Consider the following 24,621-nt stretch of genomic DNA (forward strand, 5'->3'; position numbering starts at 1 on the left):
TAATTCTGGCTACCACCCTGAATTTTTCAAGCTGAGTTTCAAAAGTCCTGGTAAGGGAGCACTTACAGCCCCCTGCACCTCCTCCTCCTCCCATCTGTGGAACAATAGGTTCTTAAAGCCAAAGGTATGGGAACTGAGGATTTGGAAGAGGATATATAATCTTCTCTTGCCCAGCAGTCATCAGAAGAATTAATGGAATATGGTAGAGGCAGAGAGAACACATCTCCTTTCACACAAGGGTCCTGATGCAGATGTTTTGACAGCTGGCCTGAGTCTTTGGGTCTTGTTAGCTTTCCATACCGATGCCACATTGCGCAGACAGAACATGCAACTACTCAGATTCCACTCCTGCTGTCAGAGACACTTTAGTTTGTTTTTCCTTTTTCTTTAGACTCAGTAGGCTACTTATTTTTTTAAACAAAGGAAATATCTAAACATAAGCATATATTTCTTCCTGTTAAAGAGATTTTTCCTACCTAATTTGACCAGATTTCTCTGCTTCCGTCAGTCCAGGCAGATATTTCAGCTTTTTTTTTTGCCATGGACCACTCATACTGTTGCCATACACCACTGTACTGTTGTGCAGTGCCACAAATGCCCATTCTCAAAGAGCTATCTGTGCTTGAATGTCTAAATGCAAGTGGCTTTCCAGAGCAAGTTCATCAGACACTTGGCTATCGTGTATCTGAAACAGCCTTTGGAGAGATGCCTTTGTCACCCAGAGAACAGGATTGTCCTAATGCCCTATATCCAGTCCCAGGTGGTGCTTTGTGTTTTCCACCAGCTCCTGTAAAACTGCAAAAGTGCTGATGTTTACACAGTTGAGGGCAATGCCACATGCAGAGGTCCTCAGACAGTCTTCAGAGGAGATCTGGTAGCTGCTGGTAGCCCATGATCTGTGCTTTCCTAGGGATACACAACAGACATGGGTCACAGGATTTCCATCCTATCCTGTTGTTCCCAGAAAGCTGATGGTTTTCTTCTCTTTCAAGCACAGTATCTCTATCAGACAATAGCTACAGCTGGGTGCATGGGCCATCTGTTTGCAAAAGTAAGAGAAAGTGTTATAGTGTGAGTGCTCATTATTTGTCAGTATTCGGTCTAGAATAGCTGGTGTTGCAGTCCTACTGCTAATTGTAGCTGTTTATCTTCGTTTTGTAAAACAGGAAGAAGGAGAAGATCTCGCCATCTCCAGGACACAAGCAAAACAACCTGCTGCGACCTGTGCACGTACTAACAAAAAGGTGTTCTGACTTTTACGGTTGCTCTAGACTTTTGCACAGAGGGGCTGATGGAAACTCATCGCTCCACACTGCTGGGTAAGAGAGAAGACACTCAAGCAAGGCTCTATGTCTTGGTTTCTCAAGTTTTCCTCTCTACTTGATGATCTTGCCTCCTGTCTCCTTAAACAGAGAGTCCAAGTTTTAAAACCAGCCCAGCCAGAGGAGCAGTTATCCTCATCCTTTCAGCTGTGAAAATCCTTTCCATACTGTCTACAACTGAGATGAAAAGAGAAGCCCCTCTTGCCAGAGACTGAAGTTGTCTGTCAGGAAAATACCATTTATAGGTAAGAAGATGCCCTTCCCAGCAATGAATCTAGATCTTCTTCTGTGGAGGTTAGGGAAGATGCCCTTGGGATAGAACATTTTATATATAATAGGGAGAAAATATGCAGAAGGCTGCATTCCACATCACACGTCATTCAAATTTTTGCTGTTGTATTTGAATAATATATTGTTGTCAATATAGTTGACAGGTATCAGCTGGAGATAGGGCTCAAGTCTTTTAACTTTCGTGGTCCAAGACGCAGCTGAGTTCAAAGTGCTTCTTTGACCCACTGACTACACAGGGAGCCGGGAACCACACGCTCAGAAGTTGACACAACAGTTGGGTGGTAAATCCCCATCCTTGGGCCAAGGTGGCACAAGGATGGGCATCAGCTACAACAGTTAAGAATATTAACTTCTGGCTTCACTAAGTCTTCTCTCTGGAAGCTCTGAAAGAGTCTATAGAGAAGACCAACCCGAAGTCCTTGTTGTGTTTCTTGGCATCATGATTTTATATGTTTCTGTTTTCAGCTGCATAAAATTATCCTGAGATCCTTTTTACTTTTTTCCTCCACTCTATACACAGTGTGGATCATATGATCTGAGTTTTCTCTTAATAGCTTCACTATGAATATGGGTCAGCACCCTGGCAGTTGAATGCCCGAGATCATTTCCATGCTGTATATAAATAGTACACAGTTATTTCACAGTTTCATGTTCAGCTTGCAGGCTTCCAACAGCCTTGTATTCCCGAAACCCTTTCTATTCTCATAGCATTTGGGTTCTTGAACACGTGGCTCAACATAAATTACAGCAGGGGCAATCCCCGCCAAGAAAGTCCCGATTTAGCATCTGTGTATTGTCCTTCTCATTCCCGACGGCTGGTGTCGAGTCACTATTACTCAAAGCTGCTTTTACGGGTCTTTCCAGCCCTGCAATGAGTTCAGCTACACGTTTAAGCCGACAGCTGAGTTACGATACCTTACGCACGTTAAATGGTCAGTCCATCATCTTGAGAGACAGTGGAGGAAGTCAGAGAGTCTCCAGTTGGATGGATAACTAACGGCCGGCGTTCCCCTGTCCGACGGAGATAAGAGGCTGGTTAAAAACCAAGGGAATTTTTAGACTCTTCCCAAATATCGCCTGTCTTTTGTTTGACACAGGACTTGTCATGTCTCCCTTTCTGCGTATTGGTTTATCCAACTACGACAGCGGCCCTTACCTGCCATCCCAGGGGGAGGTGATTAACCCTTACTGTGCTGTGATGGTGAAAGAAGCCGTGGAGTCAGGTAAGTGGGGAGTTGTTAAATACGCACATGAGCTTTTATAAGTCATATATGCACCTTATGTGTCATTACTGGTGTGCAGGAAGCACACAGGTAAATCTTCATGAGTGTTTATAAAGTGATTTTTGTGTCTCAACACAGTGCGAGTTTGGGGTTGGCATGGCCCGCGAGACAATCTCATTTTAAGATGATGCCTAACAAATCTATGTCTTCAATTTGAGATTATTATGAGCTGAGTTACAGGTCCCAGCATGTGACAGAGCAGATGAGCTGAGCTGTATTCGGTTTCACTTTTCTATGAGCAGTTGTTGTCAGTGGGACTCCAGACAGATGAAATCCGGGCGTCCTAGAAATATCCTGGGAGGGCTGTTTTTGTTTATCGTATATGTTTGAGGGACTGACAGGTCCAGCAACTTTCATTATTTAAAAAAATAAAGTTATAAACCAGCCCTGGTCTTTGCAGGGAGAGTAAATTTCTCTGTGTGATTACTGTACCATGTAAAATATTTGAAAGTGAAACCTGCTGAACTGGTTTTTGTGCCTGGATAATATGGATTGTTGCACAGTTTTCCTGATTGAACGACATTCATGAGTCCTCATTGGGAAAATGTTTCTTATGTTCCTGATATATGAACGTAGTCCCAGTGAGAGGATGAAAAGTTCTTCAATCCTGCTTTTCAAGAAGCATGAAGATTGAGACCTTCAGTGTGAGGGAATTCCTCATATTGGCTGTTATTTATCTTAAATATTTGATAAATTCCTAACTCGACTGCTGTGATTCTTCTAAAATTTAAGTCAACTCAAAATTTCTTTTTTATACCTTGAGAAACCCCATTATTCTAACCTCCAGAGGGTGTTAATGTAGTTTTTGAAGAATAGGATTTTAAAACAATTCATTATTTCACTCTTTGCCTGTTTATTTGGGGGTTGGTTTGTTTGTTTGTTTAATTTGGTTTTGCTTTTAAAAAGAGTCATAATTTATGACATTGAACTTTGTCTTGGCTTAAATTACACTTCAAATGATTCTGGCAGATGTGTTTCTGGTAAATTCAAAAGCAAAGAAAATACTACATTACAAGATATCCCTAAGATCTCGCTTTTTACTGAAAATGTGTCCTATTTCAGCTCTGTGCAAGGCTTGGCTGTTTACTTTAATGAGGCCTTTGAAAGCCATAACTCAGACTGAAGTCTCTGTTAGTTCAAAAGTGAATAAAATCAGTTTGGACAGAACAAACCTATATTTATTTGTATTATGCAAAGCTGAAGGCGTTTTCTGGCATCTAATGAACAAAAATGTACTAATTGTGGGACATAATTTTTGTGCTCCTGAGGTCCATAATTGTAATAATAATAATAATAATAATAATGATAATACCTTTACCAACAAGAAATTGAAAAGTGCGTTTGGGGGAATTTTTCTCCATTAGTGAGAACTGAATATAGAAAAAATTATGTCCTTCTATTAGAAGATTTCTGTTTGCTAAGATGTAATTGCACTCATCCAGCCATTGCTCAGGGCATGGTGGGGAAGCCAGAGGGACTCCTCATCGTGTCAGTGACAGCAGCAGGAATCTCCCAAGATGGATTAATCTCAGACTGCCCCCATATAGTGGCTTAAATCACCCATGGGAAGTGTTAATCTGCAGCTGGTGCAGGTTGTTTAGATGCGTAGATAGCTAACTTTACCTTAAGAGTGACTAAGAGAAGATGAAACCATGGTGGGACCCATCTCCCCTATCATTCCAGTCTTCTGCAAGGATATTGATATCTGAGCAAGTCAACTACCCTTGTGGTATAACCCAGGGATTTCCACCATGGGATTCACCTCATCTTGAGGAAGACATCCATAATGGGTCTGATGAATCACACCCTAGGAAAGCCCAGTGCTCTCCACTGACTCCAAGGGCAGTTTAGACAGTCTGCTCAGACGTACACATCTGATGTTCAGTGAGATGAGCCCGACTCTGAATGCCAGAAGTGGTCTCAATATGACCATCTCAAGGAGCTGTCATGCTCGAACAGGCCTAGAGAAGGCAAAAGGCAATGCAAGTCTCAGGACAAACATTAGCTGAGAATATTCAAAATAGTTGCATCCCTGCTTTTTGATTTATTTGCTCATGGTTTTCTCTCCAACTCCCTGTTTTCACAAAGCACTTGCTACTCAACAGTCATGGGATTAAAAGAAAAATTATATTGATGTCCTGATGTACAAATTTTGGCTAAAGTGGCATGTTTGAGGAGCAGGAGTGAATCAGCTGCAGAGCTGTAAGAGATGCAAGCAATCCTGACTCCCAGCCTTGCGTTCTGACACACGGTTATTAAGATTTCTTCAGGGCAAATGTTTGCTATATAGCAGTGAGTGCAGAATGCAGGGCAGGACGTGCCTAAACCCAGAACTGAATCCGGGATAGATCTAGTCCCAAATCCCTGCAATCTCTGTGCTGTAACCATTTTAGTAGATGACTCTGCTCCCACTTTTGCAATGTCATATTATGGATCAGATATATACCATGTGTAGCATTAGTGAACCATGAAGAAAGTGGGCTTCTTTTTTGGGTGGGAGGGTTCTTCTTTTTCAAAAATGGAACATTGGTAGGTGGTAGATATGTTTGGTTCCCCCAAAAAGGCATCTTCAGTCTAACTTTGGGTTCATGCCAAAGGCTGTCCCTTGTCAACCAGACATGATGTCAACCAGTCATTGGGACAGAGGACTATAGGGGTCTGGGGGTAATGCACATCATCTGTGAACACAAGGGTGTCACAACAAGGGCATCCTAAGAAATTTCAGAAGCTCAGGACAAGTATTGGGCAACCTTTTTTTTTTTCCCACTTGTTCATTTTTTAAAAGGGATCCTGGTGTGTTTTTATCATATAATCTTAAAACAAGCAAACAAAACCTCCATGTGGTTAGAAGTGGTTATTACTGAAGAGAAACCATTTCAGAGATCATAAGTGCCTCTGAGGTATAAAAAAATCTGCCCTTTAAAAACAGCTTCTGCCTTCACGGGCCACTCGGCCCGGTGCCATTTCACCACCTGTCTCGGTGACATTTGCTTTGTGAAAGATCCTGCTCTGTGTTTGAACTCAGCAAAGCCTCCAGGAAAAGTGCTCCCAGCTACAGTGGAAGCTGCTGCCCGGGAAGGACAGATGCTATTTTATTTTTCAGGAACACAGGGTTGGGTTAATCCCTGGCAGAATTCCACAGGCGTCAGCGGGGATGTGCCGGGGGTGACTGTCTGATCCCATATATTGGCCAGTTCATTCACATTCCAGGGCTTGTTTATTTAAGCTGTATGTTTTGGAGTGTGATGCAAACCAAAGCACTTATTTTGCAAGTGCTGTGTTTCACATCTGTGGAGTTTCACTGATGTAGAAGAGAAACAACAGTCCTTACTGAGATTTCTGTTTTCCGTGATGCTGGGAAGTTCATGTCTCATTCTCGTGACTCTTTCCGTCTGCTTTTGTTGAAAGAATGCCTTGAATATGTATTTGCAAGCTTGATAGGAATTAATTAAGCCTACAGACAATGAGCTCAGTATATGATTGCCTAAATCTGCTCTTAATTGATAGAGATGGATTCACCTTAGTTTGAGGTGCTCTAAATTTTGGCAAAACTGAACTTGAACCTAAGATTTAGCTGCACAACTGCTTGTCATTTGGGGCAGGACAAGGGTAAGAAGTGATTTTACGCTGAAGGAATGATCTCTGCTCAGTTTTGTGACATAGAGCAGTGCTGATGGTCAGAGCAGACTGCAGCTCGAATCAATTTTATGCGATTGAACCAAGTGCAAAACTGCTTCATGAGAACCAGGTTGTGGAGTGACATTTCAAGAAGTCAGTATGGGTTGCAGGATCCTGCACGCCTCTCCTCAAGAAGATGCTTTCTCAACTTAAATTTATCCAGTGAGTACAGTGGCTCTGGCAGCTGTTTCTCCTTTCATAGGAAACCAGTGTACGCAGTGGTACAGGGAGAGTTTTGTTATAATCTCACAGCCCTGATACTTGTTTTCTCCCCAATAAACTTTCATTTCCTGAGATGAATATTACACAACCAGGAATCACTGATTCTTTGTTTTTTTCTCCTGCCTCCAATAACTTTGGAGTTTGTTTACCAATTTTAATCCATCCTGAAAGTGTAGTACAAACCTCAGAAATCCCTGAGTTCCTGCTTCTGTGAGTCAAAGCTGAGCAGAGGGCAGAAACCTGAATTAGTTCTCCAATTTCTGGGAAGATTTTCTCCATCACATGTCCTGTTCCAGGCCATCAACTGTGTGTGCTTTTCCAGCTGGATAGGATGAGGGAAAGGCTGAGATTATTGGAAGTAGGAGCAGGGTCTTGAGGAGACAGGAGTCGCAGGTCTGATGATCCCTCGACTGCTTTTTATTCTCTTATTTCACCAGCTTTGGCATTTTATGGGTTGAAAATTTACAGAGGGTAACGGTGACATAAAATTTACCTTGAGTAAGCATCCAAAACTTTTACATGGATATATGAAATCAAATAGGTTGCATGAAATAAAGCCAGCTGAGACTCTTTCGAGAGAAAACTAACTGAAGAGAGAACTCTCTTGGCAGCTAATGTTTGATCTCAGAGATACCATTCATCGTCCCTTTCTATGAAGTAAGAGGAGCCCTCAGCACAGGAAACACATGGACCTGTTGGAGAGGGGCCAGAGGAACCACAAAAATGATTAGAGGGAGGGAACAGCTCTGTTGGGAGGACAGGCTGAGAGAGTTGGGGTGTTCAGCCTGAAGAGGAGACTCTGGGGAGACTTATTGTGGCCTTTCTGTACTTAAAAGGGGCCCCTAAGAAAGATGGGGACAGACTTTCTAGAAGGGCCTGTTGTGATAGGACAAGGAGTGATGGTTTTAAAGAAAAGGAGGGGAGATGCAGACCAGACATGAGGATGAAGTGTTTTACAGTGAGGGTGGTGGGAGCCTGGCCCAAGTTTCCCAGAGAGGTGGTGGATGAACCATCCCTGGACACATCCCAGGCCAGGCTGGACGGGGCTCTGAGCAACCTGAGCTGGTGAAGATGTCCCTGCTCATGGCAGGGGTTGTACTGAATGAGCTTTGAAGGTCCATTCCAACCCAAACTATTCTATGACTCAATGATTCTATGAATAAATGAATGCAGAAGAGGTGCAGGAAAGTTTGTTAGGTTGAAAATTATGCATTTCTGTGGATATGATTGCAGATCTGTAAGACAGTTCATGTACTTACATCCCTGAGTTATCTGGGATGTACCAACTGACCGGACGTGCTCCAGCAGAATCTAATCACAAAAGTGCATCCAGCTTTTGGGGTATTGAAGCAAACCTGTTTGATTTTGCATTGCCATCAAACAGACAATATATGTAGCTTGTTGTCTATGAGAGGATTCACATGATTACAAGTAGATATCCATGGTGTCAGAGTCTACATTGGAGGTCTGCTCCGTAGAGTTAATAGAATCAAGAGCAGAAATTTCCAAGGTAGATGTCTGTATTTGATCAAATGAACCCCTCCTAACTCCCTTGATTTATATTGATTACAGTCTCTTCACTGGCTCTGAATGGAGTCAATGTTCAGACAGCTCAGATATGGGCATACACACTGTAGACACCTAAAGTTAAATGAGATGAATCCCATCCCAGGTTTCACTTCACACAGTAACCTCCTAAGGCACTCTAACACCCCTTACACACTGTGCCAGGAGAAATACCTTAAAATGGGTACATAACACAGACCTCTGTCAAGGACTGTAGAGTGGTGGCCTTAGTGCAGATGAGAATCAAGTCCAGTCAATTGAAACCACTTCTTGTTGACAGAAAATGGCCAAGTATATGTGCAGAAGAAGCCCACCATGTACCCACCCTGGAACAGCACTTTCGATGCCCACATCAACAATGGCAGGGTGATGCACATCGTTGTCAAGGACAAAAGTGCTGAAATGGTTTCAGAGACCACGGTGGAACTCAAGGTGCTGGCGGAGAGGTGCAAAAAGAGCAATGGGAAGACGGAGATATGGGTGAGCATCGTTATCTCCTCTTGCAGGGTGTGATGGGGAGATGCTGTGGGTTAGGAGAATGTCTTGTGTCTGTGCCAGGCTGTGACTCTAACAAGCAGGGCAGCAGAAACTGGCTGTGATCCAAAGAACAATGGCTTAAGTCTACTTGGCCATGACTTGAAGGAAAGAATCCCATGCATATCAGAAAAAGAAAAAAACATGGCACGTTTGTATTACCTGCTGCTGTTATATTAGCAAGGATTTTGGTTCATGTGAGCCATGCCTATATATTAATCTTCACTTAGGAAACCCATTGGGGACAAATGGTAATATGAGTGGATAAATGTGAATTATTTTATGTGCTCTGGGGAATCAGCTTTAAAAATTTAATCTAATATCAAGTAGTTGATTCACAGCTGCCTGACTTGAGAGTTATGCCAGAGGAACTCCTTTAAAATCACTGGAGTTATAGTGGAGTAAATTTGAAGTAACAGTCTTCATAAGGATGCTAAATGTAAGGCTGTGTTCCCTGGTAGTCCAAGCAAGAATGTCCTTGATAATAGTCTTTAACATGTAATATTCTGTAGCCATGTCATGAATAACAATGAAGTGGAAAGACATTTGGAAATAAGCTGACTTCCTGATTTTTTAAAATTTTGTTCCATTTCTCATGCCAGTTCTCAGGCTAAGGTACTTGAGTTAAGCAGAGAGTAGAAAAGTCAGAAAGATCTTGGTCACTTAACAGATTTAAGAGCAAGATTAAGTGGAGATTTGCACATTTACCACATAACTTCGAAAGAACTGAGGTACATAGGGGTGGAATTGTAAACCAAGAGACTCTGCGCAGTGTCACTTGAACTTCAAAGGCACAGGAAGCAGTAGCTTGGTGGAGAGAAGAGGGGGCACATAGCCTGGGGTGCTTCTTGCTTACAGCAAGGGCAACAGGACCAAAATAAGTGGAATTGCAAGACCCTAGTCCTGTTGTGTCCCAGCCTGATAGCATCTTCTGAGATCTTCTTTCAGCTCACTCCCCAATACAAGTCATGACCTAGAGAGCGTGGTCCCAGATATCCTGAAAGGGTCAAGAACGGAGAGAATGAGGTTTTTCTCACTTTCATGTGGATGGGAAGTGCTTCACCTGGAAGGTGAAGGTCACCTTGCTCAGGCTGTGCTGGAGGTGGGTGAGGAAGGCACAATTGCAGTTCTCAAGCTGAAGAAATCCTTGCCTTTTCCAAGGCAAGTGGATCTGGATTTACAAAGGCACCTACGGATGGAGGTTTAGATGGGTGGGCATTTCCAGGTTCGGTGGGAAAGTCCAAAAAATGCCTGAGTAGTCTTGCAGAATCACTCACATTGACTGTAATGGAAGTTCAGACTTGCAGAACCAAGCTCCTAAAAGATTTCAGCGTCTTTTAAGTACTTGTCTAAGTTGGCTGGGATTTTTTCAACATACTCCCACTTCCCCCTTGCAAGATCCACTGGGAATGACAAGTTGTCTTTATAGATAATGCTGGTCCTGGGCTGGGGTCAAAAACCTGCCACAGAGCTTCTGTGATTTAGTCACATTTATCTCTTGTATCATTCGCACAGGTATGAGCAACCCAAAAATTTGCTTTCATTGGCATTCATGAGTTCCCAGTGGGAAAAGGAGATAGCTTGAGTAATCTGAAATGATTGTTGCTTCTTTGAATACCTGTTTAATGGTTGCACTTGTCTCTTTTTTGTTCTTGTTTTCCACCAGCTAGAACTGAAACCTCAAGGCCGAATGCTGATGAATGCAAGATATTTCCTGGAAATCAGTGGCAAGTGATTTTGTTTGTTAATTGATAGATGTGATTTCTGGTTATATGGGGCAGACATGGTGTCTTCACTGAAAGCAGTGCCTATGTTATCTTTGATTTATTTATAGGAACCATCATAAGGGTTTGTCATGGTTTAACCCGAGCTAGCAATATAACCACAATAGCCGCTTACTCACCCCCCTCCCCACCTCCCAAATAAGGGAGAAAATCTAAAGGGAAGGGAGAAACTTGGACTGAGATAAACACAGTTTAATAAAATAACAAAATACTAATACACTGCTAGTAAATATGTATATAAATGGAAATAGAATATAAAATAAAATATACTCAATGCAATTCTTCACGAACTCCATCCACACTGAGCAGCCAGTTCCAGGAAACAGCACCTGGTCCCAAAGCTGATCCTGGAGAGAGAAAAGAAGAAAAAAGGCAGAAAGGCCCAGAGACCTCTGCAAAATGGCAGGATGGCAGAAAGCTGAACTAATGAAATTCCCAAACAGAAATCGCCTGAGCAGGTCTCTGAGAGCGAAGAGAACACAAGAGAGACTGGAAGATCCCAACTTTCTTCAAATACAAAGCATGGTGCTAATGGGATGGAATACTCTAATTGATTGGTCTGGATGTCGTTCAAGTTCTGTCCCATCCATCCCCCCTTCCTCAATGCCTCACACCTGTGGGCAGAGCTCAGAATGTCCTTGACTCGCAGACCAGAGCAATTAAAAACATTAACTCTCTGCTAGAATGTTATCTTCCTGTCTCAAACTAAGTCAATGTTAGTTATGAAAAAGAAGAGTTTTTAACTACATGAAGAAAATTAACTCATTTTCAGTTAAACCAGCACAGGGTTTTAAATGAGCACTCCAGAAAAACAATTTTTATTGCATAGTGGGGGATGAAGATTGATTGTTTCTCTGTGGTTTGTAAGGCAGATTTTTGTCCATTTTACCACCAAAATCGTAGATTTTCTCATTATGCTAAGTAAGACAGAATAGATACATAAGGAGTCAGCTCACTCTGAAGTAATTCTACTTGTGCATGCAACATGTGCTGTGATGTGCATTATAGTGCAGATGTAAAGATTGGGATACAATTTACAGTTGACACCACCTCAGTATACGTGTTAGTTGGGCTTTCAAGATCAAGAGCAATCTAGGCAAAACAGGAAAAGAACCTAGAGAGTGATTCATCTGATCAAATGCATGTTTGTGCTGCAAGGTGAGCTGAGTCATTCACTAAGATCCATCGTCTGCTCCAGTTTGATCTCCAGGGACATGCCAGCAGCTTAGTCACGCTGAACATAAAACCATTATCATGTTTCCACTGGGAACAAAATCCCACCTGCAGAGTTTGATGTCCACGTGAAATGCCTTTTGCTTTATTGAAGAAAACGTGCTGCGATACAATGCTCATTCTTCTGTCCTTGATGCCAAAGTTCTCGCTGCCTTTCACAGATGTGAGGTGAAGCTCTAAGGTGTAGGTATCTAGAAGGGCCTTCCATTTATAGAAACACAAAAGTACTGAAAGCAACTAATAGCATGTCCATACTGATATTTCCTTAATCCATTCCTACCTTTATTATAGAATAGACTATTGTTGCCTCCTTGTATGTTGTAAGATATCAGCGAGGACAAAGCATAGAAAACACAAGCTGTGTATATATTACCAATAACAAGATCAGCATCAGATCACACAGGGGGGCAGTTTCCACAGAATACCTATATAACTTGCTGTATTATGCATAAGTAAATCAAAACACAGATTGAGAGTGAGGTATTGTGTGCACATCTGGATTTGTAGACACAAGAAACATATATAAGTGCACATGTGCATGTGTAGTCAGAATTGGTTTCTTTGCCGTTCTAAAAAGTTTAAACATGAACTGTGAATAATGATTTAGACAAAGAAAACAGCAAATCAAATGTTGGCATGGAAAAATAAGAAAAATAATATCCTAGGAACATATATGTGTGCTTGCACACACACACATGTACATGCACACAAAAAAGCTTCAGTAAATGCCCACATATGCCTATATATGTATTTGTGCTTGTGTACACACATAATTATCATTTTTTTAATGTAATTTCATATTTTTTAAGGCATGGTTCTTCAGTGCTATACAAAGTTAGGATTTTATGTTTAACTGCAAATTATCTATCCTTGGGAATTTTCTGGTCTATGTTTCAAAAGCAGCATTATGAATATTCAAGGAAGATAAAAGTCCCCAACTTAAAGTCATTTTAGTCTCCCTGTAGGAATGGTAGATAAAAAAAAAACCTCCAGAGAAGCCTTGTGTGGGTTTCTTAAAACAGTTTTTCTTAAAAATATTCATTCAAATGAGCAAATCATCAGCTTCAAGCACTTAGTATTTTGGCAGCTGCATTTTCTCGAGGTGCCTCTTCAAGACATGGTACGCTAATAGATCTTCTGTTCCCTTTCCCCCCAGATGCAAAGGACCTATCTGATTGTGAGAATGAAGGCTTCTTCTCCTTGCACCAGCGCAGGGGAGCCATCAAACAGGCCAAAATCCACAATGTCAAGTGTCACGAGTTCACGGCCACCTTCTTCCCACAGCCCACCTTCTGCTCTGTCTGTCACGAGTTTGTATGGTAAATGAAAATAGATCTGCGCTTTTCCCCCGTTTAACTCCAAGGACCAGTTCTGCTTCTCCAGCGAATATCTGTGCTTCTGCTGTCTGTAAAGGCAGCAGGACCGGACCCTTGGCATCTTACATGTAGAGTTATTGCATCACTTCAAGGATGCGGTTCGCAGTTGTAATTCCAACTGTGAAAATTCCCTTCATTTTTTAGTTTATTTTTTAGGAATATTTTTGTCTCGGGCCAAATCCACAGATGTTTTTCATCAGCCAATTTGCTATTTGGATATTGTGCAATTTGGAATGTGAATATGTGCTGAAAAGGCTGTGAAAACCAAAGAAAAACTCCACAGTTATATTGAATGAAGATATTTAGATTAGAAAAGCACTCTAAAGACTGACAAGAAAACAAAGCTATTTTATCCTGTTTCTTTCATAAATGTTGCTGTCCTTTCTTCTGAGGAGGCTTTCAGAAAATTCAGAATTAACCATTTCTCTGTTTATTTCAGGGGTCTGAATAAACAAGGCTATCAATGCAGACGTAAGAAAATTTTTGTTGTTGCTACTGTCATTTTTCACTTGATCTTTTCTTAAGGCATTATTTTTTAACACCATGCCATACTTGTTCTTTCAGAATGTAATGCTGCCATTCACAAAAAGTGCATCGATAAAGTAATAGCCAAATGTACAGGATCAGCAGTCAATAGCAGAGAAACAATGGTATGTATTATTATTTGACTGCTTCTAAAACACCTGAGCATCATTCAGATCTCTCCTATATCACTGTGAAACAATTTCTGACGTAGCAAAAGGTGCTATTGAACTAAAAGCAAAAAGTTCTATTGAACTAAGAGCTGTGTGATCTGATCTGCGCCTTTTGTTTTTCACGTTCCCAGTGGTTTCATTACCTCCCACTTGCAATTTACTCAAATGCAGTCACTGACTAAGCAGTTGCTGAATCAGGACTGACATTTTTCTAATGTATTACATGAAGCATTGCTCGGAGGTAAGTCATGAACACGAGGTGGAGATTTACCGGAGGAAGTTCTTCACTGTTGGATGCTAGGCAGGATGTCACACAATTTTCAGAGCAATACTTTAACATCCTACTCTGTGATACCTGAAATTTCCAAACAGTCAGTGGAAGATCTAGCATCTCCACTATTGTTTATTTTGTTTTTCTCCTATCAGTTTATAATAAACCTTCCTTTTTGGTGGGCAAAAGTGGAGCTTTAACTCTTAATAGGACTATTCCTTTTCTCTTAATTGTGTCCCACAGCTTTTGTTTGCTTCCAGTCTCACTCTGGCTCCTGTTCTCCTTTTACAGTCTTTAGAGATGAGATTCATCTCACTTGCCTTCTGACATCTCCAGGGTACATGTATCCAATCTTGTCATCACCTTTGACTCCCTGGATATTAACAGAAGAATAACACGATCTTTCAAGGAGTGGTTCATGCCAATATATATAGGCATTCATTTCAGTATGAGATTAAAATCATAGAATCGTAGAATCATAGAATCATAGAATAGTTTGGGTTGGAAGGGACCTTCCAAGCTCACCCAGTGCCACCCCTGCCATGACCAGGGACATCTTCACCAGCTCAGGTTGCTCAGAGCCCCGTCCAGCCTGGCCTGGGATGTCTCCAGGGATGGTTCATCCACCACCTCTCTGGGCAACCTGGGCCAGGCCCTCACCACCCTCAGGGTCAAAAATTTATTCCTCATGTCCAGCCTGAATCTCCCCTCTTTTAGTTTGAAACCATAGACCCTTGATTAATAATATTAGAAGTACTCCTGTTTTTCCATTGAGCATTAAAGGAGCCTGGGTGTCTAGCTGAGATGCAAGCAACTCTCTGGTCAGATAATCAAGCCCAGGGATTACCTAATTGCCACTGAACTGCACAGACATTATAAATCAAATGTTGGCTTTATACATCTGAATGATAGTTATCAATAGTTTCTTCTTGATATTCATACCCAAGGATACAGGGGCAGTAGGCTTCCCATCTTCCATGGCACAAATCTGGGGGCTGTTGTTTTCCATGCAGAGCTGAGATGGAGAGGAGTGAATTGCCAACATGACTTTTCTCTTGCAGTTCCACAAAGAGCGGTTCAAGATCGACATGCCTCACCGCTTCAAAGTCTACAACTACAAGAGCCCAACTTTCTGTGAGCACTGTGGCACTCTCCTCTGGGGCTTTGCACGACAAGGGCTGAAGTGCGATGGTGAGTTCCTGATGTCTGTGGCACGAACTGTGCATGGGAGTGGGATGTTGTCTTTAGAGAGTTGCAATCTAAAGAGACAAACCTCATTGATCACATTTGTCTATGAGACCTGTATGGGGTGGCATCGCAGGTGGTTAAGGAGTGGTCAAGGGGACTGTTCTTCAAGGAGAATCATTCTTCAAGGACAATACAAGGACAGCATATAGAAAGATATGTGGTCTATGAGACTGAAGAGTTAATTCCAAGAGAGGCAAAGAATATCTCAGTGCCCACCTTTGATCTTCCCAAATGACTTCTGGTATTGACTTTCATACTCTATTTTCACTGTCAAGCAGAGCCAAGACACTTCATCATCTTCATAATCCTATACTAACAGGGAGATCCTGTTCTGTGATTATGGTTTACCTATGAACTGACAGACTGTGGAGTTTTGGTAGCCAGTCAGCAAAGGCTGACAGATGTGGCAATATAACCTTTTGCCCAGAAGAAGATATAAAAAAACCTTTGTTTTCATAGAGAACCAAAAAACTACCTGAGTGCCATCTTATGAGACATAAATGGTGCCCAAGCTTTAAACTGTTTATACAGCTGATCTTCACTCTTGGCCAAGAGTAGCTTATCTTCCTACCCAACCTATTGTCAAACCCTCTACAGTGTATCTATTTTTTGTTCTTCTGACACCTCTTGTTCTTTCTTTCAGCATGTGGCATGAACGTCCATCACAAGTGCCAGACAAAAGTAGCAAACCTTTGTGGAGTCAACCAGAAGCTAATGGCCGAAGCTCTGGCAATGATAGGGAGCACCCAGCAGGTAAATACTTTTAAACTGTGAGTGACCTGGAGAAAGGAGGATCGATTATTCAGTGTTTGTTTCAGTGCAAGAAATAAGGGCATTGAGTGCAGCACTGTGGGTAACAAGTTGAAAGCCAAGGATAGGAAATGAGACTTTCACGGAATAGATAAACTCATCACAGCGATTTCTGGAGGGCAAATGTTTTCAGGGGTTCAAGTGACAATCGCCAGTGTTCATGGAGTGGAAATCCATTCAGGATTAATAGAATAATTAATTCTGTTAATAGAAAAGTACTGCATTTGAATCAGGAAATCTCTGAGATGCATATCTTTGGAGTTAGGGAAAATATTCTGAGGAGAACTCTTGTCATGTCTTTATCTTGACATTCACTGCACTGCAGAGAGGACAGGACCTGGATGGATCTCATCTTGTTTTGATACAGCTATAGTTATTCATACATTATTTTTGTAAGTGAGGTTGTGTAACCTGGTCCAAGGCAGAGTGAGAGAACTTGATTTGGGTCCTTTTGCTGTCACTACTTTGCTCCATGATTGTCACTTAACAATTTCTCCTGTGACTCTGTGATCTGTTTGGAATGAAATTCCTCAGATTAGGGACTCTTATGAAGAGACATGCGTCCTGAGGAAAGGACCTAGATACTACTGTCATATAAACAGTATATGAACACAGAAAATTGAATTAAAAGGAAGGAGAAGTAGTTTATCACAAGACCAAACCCATAAAATAATTTAGAGACACTAGTTCAAATTCAGGATTGTTAGGACACCTCTCAGCTCTTGAGTAACCTCAGAGAAGGACAATATCTTTAGGTACCCAGTCTTCCATATTTAGGTTACTTGGGTATCCCAAGGCAACATTGTCATCTATACAGCAGGTATTTTTCCATCTATACTTTCCTGAACGTCTCTCTACCAGGTTTAGCTCTGCAGATTTGTCACATTTATTTGATAGATAGTGCTACCAAATCTCCAAAGATGAGTTTTTTCTATTCTTGCTTCTTTATTTCCTACCTACCGTCTCCCTACAGCTGCTTGCACTGCATACTTTAAGTCACCATTAAGAGGTGAAGAGAGTAAACAATAGATACTTTCCCCCAAACACTTTTCTAATCTCAAGAAACTTAGGCTCTGGGGACTTCTTGAGCTGTAACTGCAGTCTTAGTGTTTAGTAGTCCTCAGAGAATTTATCTTTCATGCTTTTATCTCGTCACTCTTGAATCCAGACAAACTCTTACCCTCCACAACATCCTGGGACAAGGAGTTCTTCAGACTGACATGTGGACACTGTGCAGGGTTGAGGCTACAACACAATCTAGCTTCTGGTATTTTTCCAGATTTCTCTTCAAAGAGAGCTATTAGGAAGGAAGCTGTTAATTAAAATACCGTTTGTGTGGATAGCCAGGGACTCAGACCCCTGTGCAGAATAAGGGATCTCTATACTGGCAGTACAAACACCTGTTAACACCTACATGTATCTCAGAAGAAGACTCGCTGAAGGCTGTGGGTTCCTCTAAAAGTTAGGTACAGAGATGCTTTTCTCATAAGCAAAGACCTTTTCTAGACCTTGGCTTCTGTGACGGTCACATTCAAAAAAAAGCCGTAATGTCCATAAGCTCAGAGCATGATGTTTGGCTCGGAAGTCATTTGCTGTTTTCTGTAATCCAGGCTCGCTGTCAGCGTGACACTGAACAGGTCTCCAGGGATGGACCTCTTGAAATTGGCTTCCCAGTTCCTGTGAAGGAAGTAACACCACTTCAGGCATTGCCAGCATCTACAACAGGAAAAAAAGGTAGTTTACCTTAGTGATACGGGGTGGAAGGCTTTGATAATTTTTTGTTTGTACATGGTTAGGTGGAGGCGATAAATCCTGCATGCGTTTTTCCAGGCTAGAGCAGGACATATCCTTTCTCATCCCAGGATATCAACAACTTTTCCAAGACACATTGCTTGGGCACAGCAGATACCTTGGATCCCAGCCTAGTTCCTTCCTTTTCTATAAACCTGCCCTTTCACCATGACATCCCATCCTCTGGTGGCATGAGGCACCAACCACCACTCATTCAGCTAAACTCTGTGACCCAACACTTGAGCACACCTCATTCCTCCACTGACAATAATGTGTTTATTCCCTTCTTGGGACTTGTAGACTGTAAAATCCGAGAATTTCAAAGAGCAATCAAGCTCTAAACAGGAGATTGGGAAGTTCTGCTGATCACCACGACCTCTTTGATTTCACATTTTTGTGTGAGGGTTGACATCCAGTACTTTTGAAAACCATCGACAAATTCCCACTTCGTTCACCCAGGAGCTGATTCAGGTGTCACAGCCCTCTTTGCTACAAAAGCAGACGTTTAGGAGGGTGAATGAGAAATTGGGGTAGTGTGTTGATTAACAGACCTTGTACAAAGATACTGGGGGATCAGGGGCCTGAAATGAAAATTACAGTCTCCTGGGGGGATCCCTTGTTTGTCTGGTTTGTACTTGGGTCGAGAACTCTGAATATTAGGAGGAAAAATGTCACTATCTTTTATTAGACACCTGTGGCCTACATAAAAAGTCATTTTAAAACCCTGCCAACTTTGTGGTTCATGGTGCTCCTCCGAGCACTGTGCTGTAACTGCAAAAGATCTCCAATGGCACAAGCTAAAAAAAGGAGGGAAAAAAGTACAAGTGAATCAATGCTTGGACCTAGCAAGGACTGGCACAGTGGGTCCTGAGCTCCAACCCTAACCAAGGGTAAAGATGAGAGCCCAGACCATGCCATCATCTACTTTCTCAATGAAAGTTAATACTTCCCTGTGTGGAGATAATATCCCAAAACCAAACCTAGAGCAAAATGTCAGAAGGCACTGGTGAAAGCACAGCAGAGCCACATTGTACCAGTGCTCTGGGTTTGATCCTGTGCAGCACCAGGCTACTGAGTCTCAGAGGTTGGTTTTGGTACCATCTGAGCTAAGAGAACAGTGCCCTTTGGTCCCTCAGGGGAAATAAATGATGTCCCCATCAGTGGTTGTTTTCTTTCTTTTCAACAAGTGGAACTGCCTATGCCGATGTGAATCAGTAAAGCCCCAAATGGTTTCACATCTGGCTCACATGTGGGTCTGTTTGTCTGCTGAATACTGTTTTTGCTGTTCAGCAATTTAGGGCAGTACAGCAAATATGCATGGGATAAATCCAGTAACGGACAGGATCCCTTAGAAGCTCATGTACATCCAAGTGAATGGAGTACTGAAGAAACTCTGAGTAGTTCCACTCTAGGACAGCTGGAGTATTTGATTAGAGCTTCACATCCAGAGCAGGGACCTGAAATGAAAGTGCTGTCCCATCTTTTCATGTGCCAGATTTTCCAAGGGTCTTGAAAAAATGGGACCAAATCATAACATCAACCAGCAAGATGGAATGAAGAACACAGGAGGCCAGAAATGAAGGGTTTGGTCGTGTTTTTCTGCCACAAAATATAAAGACAGATGGAGGAGTTTGTAATGCCACTGAAGAAGGTGGAGTTACACTGGAGTAAAATTTCCTCTGGAGAGGAAGCAATGTGGGAGCAGAGCCAGTCTAATCAGTAGATGTGGCCACTTCATTTGCATTTACTTGAAATACACTTTTAAAACTCTAAACACAATACTTGTAAGCGTTCTGTGGATTTTCTGCTCATTTCCAGGGGTTTATTTCATAGAATCACAGAATCATTTCGGTTGGAAGAGACCTTCAGGATCATTGTGCCCAACCATAACCTAACCTAACTCTGGCACTAAGCCATGTTCCTAAGAACCCTGTCTAAACACCTTTTAAACCCCTCCAGGGATGGTGACTCCACCACTTCCCTGGGCAGCCTGTTCCAATGCCTGACAAGCCTTTCTGTGAAGAATTTTATCCTAATATCCAATCTAAAACTCCCCTGGTGCAACTTGAGGCCATTTCCTCTTGTCGTATAATTTTCCTCTTGTCCTATATTTATTTGAATGCTGTGATGTGTGTTGCAGAGCCACAGGGCATCTCCTGGGAGACTCCGGTGGAGGGCACAACGAAGGGGGAATCTCTGATAGAGGCAGACTCAGCAGAACACCCCCAGGAGCAGCAGGAGCACCAAGTGCAGCTAAAACTAACCATTGAAGATTTTGTCCTGCACAAGATGCTGGGGAAGGGCAGTTTTGGCAAGGTAAGCATCGGGGGGGATTGAGACAACACTGCATATAGCTTTTTATGGCACTAAATAGCATATTGTTTGAAGGCCACTTATGAACAAACATCTCCAAACCTTCAAAGAACTCTTGCTCTGGCATGGCTGAATCTCAAACTCGGTCTTCTCCTTGACTAAGGCAAAGGTCTTCCTTGCCCTTTCCTCCATCTCGTTAGCTGTTGTCTCATGAGAATCCATGACAGGAGAGGAAATTGGCAAAGTGCTGTCCTCCTCCATGCAGCTACTCTTGCCAGCTTGCCAGCTCCGTGGGAGGTGGAAGCATCAGTTGAAAAGACGAGTGTGGGTCACCTCCCCTCTCCAGAGCAGCAGGTCCCCAGCTGGGAATGCTAGCTGCTCTTTCCCAGCTCCGATCTGTGCTGGAGCGTGAAGCAAATTTTGCAACGGCCAAGAATTTGTGCTTCTGAAACAAGAACCACCTGTTTTCAGTGGATTAATTAATCTTGATGAATTGTAGATTGTTCTTCCTTCTTGTAGATGTCCCCTGGAAGGGGACTCATGTTATTCAGTGCCAGTTCAGAGCTGCGTGAAGTAATTTCAGAGGAACTCACCATTGTGTTTTCTCAGCCAATGCTGAGAATGAGTATCACTGTGTATCGCCTTGCTCAGATTCCCAAACATTTCCAGGGTGGAAACTGTGCTTTAACAAAGGTCTGCTTTTTGCTTTCTAAGTGATCTGGAGGAATTGCTGCAGCCAATTCTTAAATTGGTGACATATTTGCCATGTTGGCTTTCCATACTTGAAAACACTTGGCATATCTACACTCTGGATGGGAAACAGAGCTGAGGCATCTCAGTTAGAGCTAAGCCAGGATATCCCAAAATCCACAATCCGGACTAACCTGGACTGAAGAGCATAGATGTCATATAAATATTAATGTTGAAAGAAAGGGACATGTGGGGGTCATCTAATCCAACCTGCTGTGTAAAACAGGTCTAATCAGATGAAGTTGCTCAGGGATTTGTCAAGTTTTGAATTCCTCCATGGAAGCAGATTCTGCACCTTGCTTCAACCCCTGTATTAACATGAACTTTTTGAGCCTGCAAGCATCTGCATGTCTCTGCAGTGCACCATGTGGGTGTGGAGAGGATGGGCTATTTCGTGCCCTTCTGCAACAAACATCACCCACCAGTTTCCTGTGTAGGTGTTGCTCCTGGTGCCCTTATTTGCCTGGAGTGAGATTCACTTCCCCAAAGAGGGGACAGGGTGTACAGATATTAGAGCCTGAGGGGTTTCTCCAGCTCTGCATGGACCAGGGAGCTTGAGAGACAGTCCTGTAAGAAAGTCCCCTCTGCGTGATGTCTGGCATTGCTACCTGCACCTTGGAAGTCACAGCACAAGTTAGAAATGTATTGCATTTCCCAGTTTCCCCAGGAGAGCAGTGCCCAGCACAGAAATGTGGATAAAAAGGGTGTTTGCAGCATCAGCACTGTTAGCATTTCTGGTCATTCACTGCAGAGACAGAGGGAGGCTCTAGGCTCTACTCTCTGTCTCGTGCTACAAAGTGAAATGCAGCAGTAGCCAAAAGAGTAAATAAAAGTTTTGTCAGGGCTGAAACACGTCTGAGCTTACTCAGTAAATAGTGTCTGATAGAGAACTTCAAAGGCCTTTTTGATGAATCTTACATATTTATTCAGTCTATGGGAAACAGCGTCAACAGGCTGTTAGTGTAGAGACCAGGACTGGCACTGCATTCCAGTGGAGACTTAGTTGCCTTGTAGTCTATAGTAAACCCTTCTCTACTGCTCCTTGTTTCAGTTTTCCTACCTATTAAAAATAGATAGAGGTGCTAACTCCTTTGGGACATGTTTTGCTCGTCTCAGAGAAGTCTGCAAAATCATGGGGGTCCCATCCTGCCTTCTCAGATGTCCCACTAACTGGGAGGAAGGGGAGAAATTCATATCTGATATAGATCATCTAACTACTGATGTACATCAATTTACACCTGCTGAGGTTCTGGTGCAGGATATTTGCATTTCACACGTTGACAAAGCAATATTCTATGTTTTATTATTTAAAGTTAGAAAACAGGAAATGTATCTCATGAGGATTTGCATAGATATAGTTTCTGTTATCAGAAGTGTTTGGCTTTCGGACATGTCTTGCCCATGCAGGCACGTAGCCCCTGCTCTTGTAATCACCAAGACCTTCTTCATCCTTCCCTGGGGTTCAGCTTCGTAAAACCATTCTGGGTGTTAGGGAACAAACTCAAAGTCTACAAAGTCTTAATGATAGAATTTGGCCTTAAACGCTACCTTTGTTAAGGCCTACCTTAGTGAATTCCCCAGAGCTCAGCTTCCAGCCTTGCATTGCTGTGTTGCCAATGACCTTCTCTATTCTGAGAGAAGAGCATTGCTCTTTCTGAGCAGCTGTTTCCACTCTAGGTGTTCCTTGCTGAACTGAAGAGCACAGACCAGTATTTTGCTGTGAAAGCCCTGAAGAAGGATGTGGTGCTGATGGATGATGATGTTGAATGTACGATGGTGGAGAAGAGAGTCCTCTCCTTAGCTTGGGAGCACCCATTCCTGACTCATGTCTTCTGTACGTTCCAGACCAAGGTAAGACAAGGATCTGTCACCTTCTTCCATGCGATGAGGATGGTTTGCTGAGATATAGATACTTAGCAAAGTGCTAAAGTCTCCTAGATGTTAGGGAGTAGCTTGGACATGAGGTGGCATGAAGGGGAGGGATTAACCACTTGGGAAGTGGCTCCAGAGATTTCATCTGCCTTCCTCACATTAATGTGGGGGTTACATTGGAGGATAATGGCATCCAAGACTGATTGAGGTGGTTGTGCAGAGACCGACTCTTAAAATCTGCATCTTAAAATGTGCAAAGGCCACAGCCACAGCCAGGGTGTAGATGTGCCCACAGTGGTGTTATCTCAACCTCCTGGACCACGAAGTGGTATGCTGCAGTGACTAGCCTGGATCAGAGCTAACTCAAGAAACTGTTTATGGAGAATAAACATACTGTCATTCACTTTGGGAGTCTTCTTTGTCCCCAGTTACTGTTAAGTTGCATCGGACTCTTCCTAATTTGTGCAGGACCACTGGTGGTGAAGGATGCAATTCAGAGGGGCAGCACAAAGCATTTTCATCTGAAATCCTGCTTAAGACTCCAGCCCAAGACTGAAGTGACATTTAAGTGGTTTATATATCTTCATGGCCCTACATGGCAATGAACCACCAACTGATTAGCTTTCCAGAGCCTTTTCTACAGTCACAACCAATCATCTTAACACCAAAGCACACACAAGGCACAGAAATGAATGATGGAAGGAAATCTGAGAGATTGTCTTATCTGTCCAACCTACCGAAACCACTCCTGAGAGATGTTTGCTATCCCAAAGCTCGAATTCAGAGGAACATCACTCTCCAAAGGCTGCTTGTTCAGGGTTTTGTTAGGATGCTCTTGGTCCCTGCTCGGTCCCAGGATTTAGTGATACAAAATACTGCTTGGTGTGAGGTTAGGACCTGTTTGGTAAGAGCCTTGCTGCTTCTGCAGTGTCAGGAGAAACAAATATAACCTCTGAGATATATCCCAGTCACCCATGGGATGTGGCACCTGTTTAAAGACAGATTAAATTTATAATAGGGAACGTCTGGGAACTGCTGTGAGTGATGTGGCACTAAGCCCATGCATTCATGTTTAACCCTTCAGGACTGTCAGTGAGTACAGCATGTCCTGGGAATGGATCTTTGCTTGGAGAAGAAAGGAATTAATTCCTTTATTTTTTTGGGGGGAACTAGATTTCAGAGGAAAATATAAACGACCCAACTCCAAAACCAAAAAAAATCAAGACTTAATTACAAAGACAAAATATTCACATCAGTCACGGCTCTACAAGGGAGTTTATACTCCAGGGAGAGCTGCTTGTGCTGCCTGTAACTCCGGGTGCCCAAGCAAATGTGAACTGATGCAGGAGCAGAACCATCTTGATTGTGGTCCAGCCCTGGTCCAACGCTGATATGGAAGCTGGAGGTCAGGTTTGGGATGGACACAGCAGTGGCAGCCTGCAGCTCAGGTTTCAGGCAGTGCCTTCGTGCAAGTGCCCACTTCCCTCAGGAGACCACAGCAAGAAGTTGACAGACCAAATGGAGCCATGACAGGAGCCAGATGGGATTTACTGATTATTTAGGGGGTTAACTGTGCTTCTGG

At 42.6% G+C, this 24,621-nt stretch overlaps 1 protein-coding gene across 3 annotated transcripts in view; it reads left to right on the forward strand.

The window, feature by feature from the left end:
- The window catches only part of PRKCQ (protein kinase C theta), a 67,132-nt gene that overhangs the window by 18,090 nt on the left and 24,421 nt on the right, over positions 1-24,621 (forward strand). For 2 of the 3 annotated variants that reach the window (XM_065852048.2, XM_071803537.1), the window contains exons 2-14: positions 1,167-1,319; positions 1,413-1,567; positions 2,711-2,836; positions 8,643-8,842; positions 10,563-10,623; positions 13,070-13,232; positions 13,729-13,760; positions 13,854-13,939; positions 15,317-15,446; positions 16,147-16,256; positions 17,924-18,047; positions 20,245-20,420; positions 22,845-23,018. In XM_065852048.2, the coding sequence (XP_065708120.1) occupies positions 2,719-2,836; positions 8,643-8,842; positions 10,563-10,623; positions 13,070-13,232; positions 13,729-13,760; positions 13,854-13,939; positions 15,317-15,446; positions 16,147-16,256; positions 17,924-18,047; positions 20,245-20,420; positions 22,845-23,018 (1,374 nt within the window). In that variant the 5' untranslated portion in view covers positions 1,167-1,319; positions 1,413-1,567; positions 2,711-2,718. Of the gene's footprint in view, positions 1-1,166; positions 1,320-1,412; positions 1,568-2,710; positions 2,837-8,642; positions 8,843-10,562; positions 10,624-13,069; positions 13,233-13,728; positions 13,761-13,853; positions 13,940-15,316; positions 15,447-16,146; positions 16,257-17,923; positions 18,048-20,244; positions 20,421-22,844; positions 23,019-24,621 lie in introns of those variants that run through there. The other variant, XM_071803538.1, reaches the window with a different exon arrangement.

Source organism: Patagioenas fasciata, chromosome 1 (genome assembly GCF_037038585.1).
Source record: "Patagioenas fasciata isolate bPatFas1 chromosome 1, bPatFas1.hap1, whole genome shotgun sequence".
Lineage (NCBI taxonomy): Eukaryota > Metazoa > Chordata > Aves > Columbiformes > Columbidae > Patagioenas > Patagioenas fasciata.